This window comes from Charadrius vociferus, unplaced genomic scaffold (genome assembly GCF_000708025.1).
Source record: "Charadrius vociferus isolate BGI_N301 unplaced genomic scaffold, ASM70802v2 scaffold59, whole genome shotgun sequence".
Taxonomy (NCBI): Eukaryota; Metazoa; Chordata; class Aves; order Charadriiformes; family Charadriidae; genus Charadrius; species Charadrius vociferus.
The window spans coordinates 2,533,916-2,543,729 of record NW_009661371.1 but is presented as its reverse complement, the minus strand read 5'-3'; the positions used below and the strand labels follow the sequence as shown (position 1 = coordinate 2,543,729).

The window sequence follows — 9,814 nt, the reverse complement described above, 5'->3', positions numbered from 1 at the left end:
AAAGGGTGGAGCCCTGTCCTATTTGTGTCAGTAAGGACAACAGAAGCAAGTTCAACACATGACTCTTGAAGGTAATTAATGCCAGAACTGGAAGGGTAAATGTCTAGCATCAGTCATCCTTTGGAAAGGACTTTTGGCAGCCTGGCAGCTAACTCACCAGTCATCAATACAGTTACTGGAAAGCTGACTCTCACATAAACAGTGCTTCAGCTTCACTTAAGTGTCCCATAAATTTGATTCTTACCATCAGAAATGCTCAGATTTCCTTCTGGAGATATGTGGCTGGATCCTTGAACATGATGGGAACCTCCTGGTTGACCAGATGTGACCAGATGAAAGGAGGTCATATATACAGGTCAGGAACTCTCCATGTGTCAGGCATAATCATATCTAATTTTGTAATCTTATAACATCTAGCTTCTATAGAGTGCTTTTGTCCATGGACTTTAAATACATATTAAGCAAAGTTGAAACATGCTGTACAGAGGTGAAGTCATTTGGCTGAAATCACAAAGCCAACCCCAGTAACAGCAGATCTAGGAGTGAGCCCCAGTCCCGCCATTCTTTTCATCATTTGGTCAAAGGTATTGAAGTCAAAAGCCTCGTTCAACATTGTCCCATCACACGGGATGTAGTACAGACACAAAAGCAGGCTTTCGCTGGAGAAGGCACAGCCTAAAGATCAGGTGCAGGGCATGAGTAGAAAGCTATTAATGCTATTAATACAGTAGGCAGAAACACATACATAAAATAATTTGCCTGGGGTAAAGCCCATAGCAGAAGAGGGAGGTTGTCACCAGTCCTGTAGGTGTATTGAAATAGGCAGATACTGGCAACCTTAGCTCCCCAGTAAGGAAACTTTGATCAAAATCGTTCAAATGGACTCCTTGAGTTGAAGGATAGGGAGGATTCATGCTTTCATTGCCTGTGAGAAATACCACAAGCTTCTTTTCCATATATGCCGCTGACCAACGCGACTTCATACCTTTCTCTGCCTCATTTTGTCATGTGCAGAAGAGGGAGAATGAAGTCCATTCTCTTTGCAAAGCACACTGAGATCTGAGGCAGGAAAGTGCTGCATAACCACAAAATAGTATTTATTGTTAGGCTATTGGTAGTTGTTATGCATAATTCAGATAGCTACTGTGGCTGTTCCTTGTGCTGTTTGGGTGAAACTTCTGGCAGTCCCCATCCCGAAACCATATGTGAGTTTCCTTAATGTGTGTGTTACTAGAAGTAGCATCTCCATGCCTTGTCTCACCTTCCCTTCTCCCCTGAGACCTCCCGGCTGGAGCAGAGATCAAGCGGGTAAGTGGGAAGCAGGTTCTGAAAATGGGAGGAGTAGGAGATGTGTTCCAATTCTGGGAATCCACCTCAAACCCCTACCCCACCTCTTCCCGCCACCTCCCAGTTCCCGCCCCCAGCTTCAGCCTGCTCCCTTAAACCTCTGCCGCCCTGTGCTGGGTTGAACATTTTCGGCTGCTGACTAGCAGGACTGCACCGAGCAGTCGGCAGCGCCCGGTGGGACAGACATGATGGTGCTGAGGTTAGGCAGCTGGGCTCCCCTGGGGCCTCTCCTCTCCCTCCTCTTTTCTACCAGTGTGGCGGTAAGTGAAGAGACGGTGTTAGAAAACACCCAGGCGCGGAAAGCGCCGTTGGAGAAAATTCACTGAAAATGGTCTTCTTTCTTCTCTTCAGTACATTGCTACCAGAGAAAACTGCTGCATATTAGACGAACGATTTGTAAGTACCTGACAAATTTTATTTTATCTTGAGTCTAATTAAAGCTTTCCTATGCTGATTATTAACTACCTTTATCACTTGATCCTTATTGTTATTTTCAATACTTATTAAACGTGCTGTGCTTAAACCCATTATTTATTAATACTGGTATACACGTGGTAAAAATGTACGGGAGGCTGCACTGTTGATGAAAGCATATATCCAGAAGACGCTACAAGTAATAGCGTGCACTGTTTTCTTGCTATGTGTGCACACAGCATGAAAGTAAACTACCTCTGTAAATTCAAATAGAGCAGACAAAGTGGCAAATGCCTGCCCTTTCTAATCCGCAATTGTTTGTGTTAGCGGTGCCTGAAAGTTCCCCTGCCCCAATATCTGCTCTCCTTGTTTTGCTCCTGAAACATTGCCAATTATTATTCTTTCGTCTTTAGGGTAGCTACTGCCCGACAACCTGTGGCATTGCAGATTTCTTTAATAAATACCACCTCACTATGGATAATGAACTGCAGGAAATGGAACGAATTTTGCGGCAAATTACTAACTCCACAGTAACAGCAGAACATTTGATTCAACACATCCAAAGCCTCTATCCTCCAGAGAAGCAGAAACTGCCAAGTGAGAATATAAAAATAACTACACAACTAAAAAATATAATTTATGTAGTTTTTTTGTTTTTCAATTTGCCTAATTGCAACAATTTTATACCTTTGTCTCTTTTACAGATTCAATCGATGACTTTACTCAAAAGTCCAAGAAAATAATTGAAGAAATTATCAGATATGAGAACACTATTTTGTCTCATGAAAGTACTATACAGTAGGTATCTTCCACCTTTTATATCACTTGAAAATCCAAATTGTTTTCTTTCTGTTTTTTTATCAAGTGCAGCAAAGGCTCCCTTAGAAAGGTTTTTTGCACTTGCATGGACCATTGTGCCCACACTGTCATTAGTAGCTGCCTAGCAGGACACAGAAGGGTGATGAGGGTCTGGTATTGCATTCTCTGCTCATCTGCATAAGCCGTTAATTGTGCAAGAAGTTCAAGATAAGAATGTCAGGAAGCATGGCGATATTTTTATTTATGTTTCTTTTGCTCTGCCAACTACTCCTAATTTTTTTTTCGTGACCTGTGCAGGTTTTATTAATGAGTTTGTGCTGTAATGCAGAGCACGTGGAATATTTTACAATCATTCAGTCTGGCTAATTTTACTGCATATATCCATGGAAATTAGCTCAGTTACATTGAGGTAAATCATAAGTAACTATAAACAATGGTAGTCTTTTGTAAATTGATGTTGAAAATAAAATTGAAAACATCATTAACTTTTCTAGATCTTAAGGATATGGTTTTTCACCTGAATGTAGAAAAATCTCCACTTCTATAACTAATGTCTATATCAAAAACATATTTAGGCATTCTGACACTTGCAGCAGTTTATTTACTGCATTTATGTTTTACAAATGCATCCATAATTAAAAAGGAATAATTTATCATTTACTTCAGGAGAACAAAGGAAAACTTTCCGTAGACTTATATTCATATAGTAATTACTGTTTGAATTTTGCTGATTAGAGTCAAGTCAAGTTCTGCGTAAGATTTAGTGCATGCTTTCTATTTTGCCTAGTTTCCTTTTTTTTAAATATCAGTGCTAATAGAGGCACCCCCTTTCACAGGGGTGCATGTAGCAGCATGCTACAGAGGTAAGGCACATGTGCAGGGAAATGTGTATTACATATTCCGAAACAGCTAAAACAACAAAACATTTTTATGTCTCTCTGTCCAGACAGTTGACAGATACATATATATTGAACAGCAACAGGATCACACAGCTGAAACAGAAGATCGCCCAGCTTGAGTCCCTCTGTCAGGAGCCATGCAGAGACAAAGCTGAAATACAGGAGACAACTGGAAGAGGTGCACAAAATGCTTATTGTCGAGTGGAGGGTTAATTCAGTTACAAGTATCGCCAGTTGGCATTACAGCAAGGAGTTATTTGTAATCTTACGGGCCATAGATTTCTGCAAAGGTATATAAGATTGCAAGTTATGAAACCGGTGCTTGGGTCAGTATAAGTGCTAGGTAGGTGCTCTGCAAACAGATCATTCAGATGGGACAGAGGTCTCACTTGCTCCTTTGGCCTCTTTGCCCAAAATATGATTATCCAAAAATGTATGCTAAACGCAAGGGACAGGAAGAGAGTTTCTATGGACATAAGACAAACAGAAGGTAAATCATTATCACATTTCTACTGAGTCACCTGAAAAAAATTAATTACTCCATTAGCTCCAAAAGTGCCATTTTTGTTGCTGTAGAAATTAATGCAATGATTGTATTTTACATTTAAGTTGCGTAAGCTGTATGTGAGACTAAATTCCTCCTCATCTTACACAAGTCCTGAGAACTTTGGTAGGATTTTATGGCAATGACATTAAAGCATGTGGATTAAATAGCTAACTTTGCAACAATGACATTTAGATTAATTGTATTTCTTGCACTAAGAAAGTTACAATACCAGATAAATGTGAGGATAGAACTGCATCTAGATTAACAACGATCCTCTATCTTTACTTCAGATTGCCAAGACGTTGCAAACAAGGGTGCCAGAAAAAGTGGTCTTTACTTTATCAAGCCTCAAAAAGCCAAGCAGTCATTCCTAGTCTACTGTGAGATTGACTCATATGGCAACGGCTGGACAGTATTACAGAGGGTATGCCACTTACGTATTATTACCATGAGCAAGCTTATTCCATCAGCACTGTTTTTATTTACCTACATAAGATACGTAACTTTTTGATTGAGGTTTTTGGTTTTGTGGGTTTTCTTCCCCAGAGACTGGACGGGAGTGAGGACTTCAGGAAAAGTTGGATTCAGTATAAGGAAGGATTTGGACATCTGTCTCCAGATGACACCACCGAGTTCTGGCTGGGCAATGAAAAGATTCATTTAATAACTACACAGTCCACTCTGCCATACACCTTACGAATAGAACTGGAGGACTGGAGTGGCAAAAAAGGGTACTTGCTCATGATGCTTCTGAAAATGACAGCTTAACACCTACTGCTTCCACTGCTGCGTCAGTTTGTAGAGCTCTCTGAAAAAATGATGAGCCCTTAGACCTGCTAACATGCATAGGACACTGCATTGGCACCACGTGTGACTTGCTGCCAGGCACATGTGCGTGTCTGAAGGCCACATGCTGGCAACCCTAGTTTATTTGGCAGAAGGAATCTGTTCCTGCTCTTCAAGTTTCCTCACATCTGATGCATCTTGTGGACTAGATGATCGTTGTAGGTCCCTTCCAACTGAACTATTCTGTTCCATTCCATTCCATTCCATTCCATTCCATTCCATTCCATTCCATTCCATTCCATTCCACTCCATTCCATTCCATTCTGTTATTCTATTCTATTCTATTCTATTCTATTCTATTCTATTCTATTCTATTCTATTCTAATGTATTCCATTATCCAGGAGGGCTGACTATCCTTGCTATTTCTTGAGACATCCGCTCCTTCCTCCCACCAAGAATTTGCTCGTGGCCTAAGTAAGCCTAAGCATTACGAACCTGGGAGATATATATGTGTGTGTTTATATAATGTAGATCTTTCATACATCACTTAAGTCTAGTAGTCAGGAAGCATGTCTGATGCTGGAGGGCAAAAATTGGTTGGATGTATGTCACTGAACTGAGGCACACAATTATGCAAAACCAATTCCTTTTCAAATGCTAGGGTGCCATAAATGCCTTTTCTGCAGTGCTAACACCTGTTTTTCATTTGTGCATGTACTGGGAATGCAGCATGCTCATATTCACTGTTATCCTTTGTTAACAGCACTGCTGACTATGCTGTATTCAAAGTGGGAAGTGAACAAGACAAGTATCGACTGACTTATGCCTACTTTATTGGTGGTGAAGCTGGGGATGCCTTTGATGGCTTTGATTTTGGAGACGATCCCAGTGACAAATCCTTTACCTCTCACAATGGCATGCGGTTCAGTACCTATGACAATGACAATGATAACTTCGCTGGCAACTGTGCTGAGCAAGATGGATCTGGATGGTGGATGAATAGATGTCATGCTGGCCACCTCAACGGCAAATATTATATAGGTAAAGTATCTTCTAAATACCTATAACCCAGGACACCACCGTTTAGTGACAAAGAAAAATGGGTCACTTTCATTGAGTATGTTTTGCCCTCTGGATTTCCCAAAGCTGGTGTAGCGCATTCTTTGCAATAACTGTTAACACCAGCAATAGGAAGGTAGGGCTGCTCTCCAGTCCAAAGTGGAAGAATCAGTCTCGAGAGAGGCAAACTAGGGGAAGAAGGGCAGTGAACGGGGCCTGTTAGCATGCCCAGGGATGTCATGGAGGTGTTAGTACCAGAAAAATGCATGGGCATATTAACTATTTTAGAAAGCAACTAATTGTTTTGCTCCAACTGATATTTTTAAGATGGTGTGTACACATCGAAAGATGCTGGTCCATCTGGATATGACAATGGCATTATTTGGGCAACCTGGCGTGACCGGTGGTACTCCATGAAGAAAACTGCAATGAAAATCATCCCATTCAACAGACTGTCAGTAGATGGACAGCAGCACAACTTAGGCAACACCAAACAGGTTCGACCACAGGGCTGAGGAGATATTTAAAACGACAACAGAACATAGTTATCATTTCAAACACTAAGCAAGGACAGCTGATGTGTTAAGCCCACTTCATCTTAGAGAAGTTGGCTTTGTTTACCATTTTGTCACAGAAATATTTGTACTTTGATTTTAGTATACCTTCCACATTACTGTTTCTTCGAACAGATAGATAAATGGATAGTCTCATTATCAGAAATAATCCCTTGCCTTCATGTGTTTTAAATGCTACCTTTTTTAATTTCCAACTAGTATAACTTATGCATAAACACTATCAACATGTCATCATAGCCTTATGTACTTCTTTCTTTAGAATATTAAAATGCTCTCTTTTTTTCTGTTGTAGGTTGGAGACTCGTAAAGGGACAATTTCACAAAGACTGGTCTGAAAAGGGAAAACAAATCTTTTGTATCTTAGATACTGAACTTACCTAACGTTACACAGTTTGGTTTTGATGATAAAACACCATTGACTGTAAAATGCCTGAGCCTCTTCCCTGAGCAGTTCTTACCTCTGTACATGGTTATTTTTTTCTGTACAAATTCTCAATAAATTTTTGATTATTACAAAAAATCTGAACTTGTTATCTGTGCTGCACTGTTGGCCAAACAAAACAAAGTAAACTTTATGATGGTTGGAAGGTTACTTTGATCCAATCTGTTTGATTCAGTCATTCCTGAATTGCATGCCAGTAGTTTCTGTTCTTTGTTTAGAGGCAAGTGTTGGAGCTGTTTCTCCATAAAATGTGGCTTGTTTCCAAAAGTTTTCATTCTGTTTTCTGATGAAATTGATTTGTGACATAGATCAAAGTACATAGCAGCTCGAAAGAGGCCTAGTTTACTGCTGAAGGCTACTTAATTGAGCTTACCACAAAGTAATGAATACATTTTCCATCAGGATGTGTTAGGAAGTATACCATCCATGACCAGGAACAGATATTTTACTCCAGAGCATACATATTAACAAGTTTCTCAAATATTATTCAGAATAAAAGTTTCATTTGCTACATAGTACATAGAATTATAGAATCATAGAATGGTTAGAGTTGGAAGGGACCTTAAAGTTCACCTAGTTCCAACCCCTCTGCCATAGGCAGGGACACCTCCCACTAGACCAGGTTGCTCAAAGCCCCATCCAGCCTGGCCTTGAACACTTCCAGGGATGGGGCAGCCATGCCTTCCCTGGGCAACCTGTTCCAGTGCCTCACCACCCTCACAGTAAAGAATTTCTTCCTAATATCTATTCTAAATATACCCTCTTTCAGTTTAAAACTGTTACCCCTCGTGCTGTCACTACACTCCCTGATAAAGAGTCCCTCCCCGTCTTTCCTGTAGGCCCCTTTAAGTACTGGAAAGGGCTCTAAGTTCTCCCTGGAGCCTTTTCTCTCAGCCTGTCTTCATAGGAGAGGCGCTCCAGCCCTCTGATCATCTTTGGGGCCCTCCTCTGGACCTGCTCCGACAGGTCCATGTCCTTCTTATGTTGGGGGCCCCAGAGCTGGATGCAGTACTCCAGGTGGGGTCTCACGAGGGCGGAGTAGAGGGGCAGAATCACCTCCCTCGACCTGCTGGACATGGGGTTTTTTTTGAGGCAGCCCAGGATGCAGTTGGCTTTCTGGGTAGCATTACGCTGTACAACCATTATTCCTGAATACTGCCTTTTTATTCATAAATATTTAAAAATTAACCTAACGTATCTAGTGTCATTATGTGACCCCCCAAAATGTTAAAATTTACAGCAAAAATTCAAGGTGTTTTACTTACATTTTCTTTTTCTAGATCTGGTAATAATTTTGCATGTGATCCACATAAGCAAACTCACAGCACAGATCAAGAACAGCAAAGAGTTTGCAATGCAGTCTGAATGTCCTCAGAATATCTGAGTGCATTTGAGGGGTGCATTAGCAAATTAAATTGGGTTTGTGGATAAATTGCTTAACAAAAAATACACTCAGAGCTAAAATATGTATCTCTACCTCTACTTTTCTCTCTCTGCCTCTGCCTCTGCCTCTGCCTCTGCCTCTGTCTTTATATCTATCTCAAGTTGATATATTAAGAAGTAAAATATGAAGTGTATCCTGGTCTTTAGCTACTAGTGAGAGGCCAGAAGTTCACCTGGTATTTCTGAATAGCACATTCAAATGCTTTATTTTAAAGACAAGGACACGTTACACTTAATAAGGCAGATCTTAAAGGCAGTTTATGCCACCTCAACACTTTTCCAGTTTTAGTGCTCAGGTCTCTGGCGAGGCTGCTGCTGAGCTTCTTTCCCTGGATCCGAGTCTCCACAGCATGATAAGCTGTTGTCCCCCTGGCATTTTTACTGAGGTTGTTTTGACTTAGTTCAAGTTTTACCCTTGGGCCAAAATCTAAGAGGAAGGCAGGTTTCTCAGGAGTAGGTGAGATGAAGCCATCATTGGCATAGGGCCAGCACAGGGTTATCAACTGTTTGGGATGAAGGACAACCCCTCCACACCCACCACCCACCGGTGTATTTGCACAGCTCTGTTGCACCCGTGCAAGCAGCCATGTTGCGTGGCTCACCACTGGCCTCGACGCCCAATTCCTCACCAAGCAAAGCAATTTTCCTGAACATTTTGTACTGTGAGGCCTCTCCCATGGTTCCTTGTAGCTGAAGCAGTACATGTACAGAGGCCTGGGGGAAGGATGCAAGCTGCAGGTTGGCAAACCCCGTCTGATCCTCGTTCTGCAAACAGCCACTTGAGTGGCATTGGCCAAATCCCTTCCACTTTCTGTTTTCAGTTTATCCCACCTATGACGTGACTTTAAGCTTGTTATTATTTATACTTTTGCAACATGGAATTAAAAAATATTCCCTTCCCCTCTGTCACTTTGACTTCTGTATCCACACTCTGCTAGGTCTGAACTGTGATTTGCCTCTTTCCTGGTTTAGCTTTTGTCTGCAATGATTTATTTGATGACAACCTGCTGTAACTACGCACATTTCACTGGTTTGAGCTGGCATTTTATGGGTTGCTCACCAGAACTAAGATTGGCTTATTCTTCCAGTTGATTTGTTGATTGGCGTCCAAAGTTTTCACAAGTCATTTTAACCTCTTTGGAGAGGACCATCTGTTCCGGTGGTCAGGAGGGTCAGATTTATCAAATCCAAGAAGCCTGATCTTTCAAAGAGGTCCTATGCCAGAGTTCATCAGGGAGTCTGCAGGATCCCAGCCCACAGTTATATTCTCTGGGCCCTGAAAGAAGACTGGCAAGACTCATGACTTTTGGGGCTCCTTTCTACTGTTTCCAACCCTCTGACTATCAGAAAGGGGCCTGAAGAGATCTCTTATTTCTTCTGACTCTTAGAGAGAGAATGATACTCTCAATATTATTCTTTGCAAGCAAATAGATTGCAACTTGCCTTAATGCCCCTATTTTGCAGTCTGAGAGGTCATATTTC

General features: G+C 41.3%; 1 protein-coding gene across 1 annotated transcript; it reads left to right on the top strand.

Moving 5' to 3' along the window:
- Positions 1-1,535: 1,535 nt before the first annotated feature.
- FGG (fibrinogen gamma chain) lies at positions 1,536-6,387 on the top strand. The gene is made up of 9 exons (XM_009893701.1): positions 1,536-1,607; positions 1,699-1,743; positions 2,175-2,358; positions 2,466-2,559; positions 3,527-3,657; positions 4,317-4,450; positions 4,573-4,757; positions 5,577-5,854; positions 6,200-6,387. The coding sequence occupies exons 1-9, from the start codon at positions 1,536-1,538 to the stop codon at positions 6,385-6,387; spliced, it is 1,311 nt and encodes a 436-aa protein (XP_009892003.1).
- Positions 6,388-9,814: the final 3,427 nt, after the last annotated feature.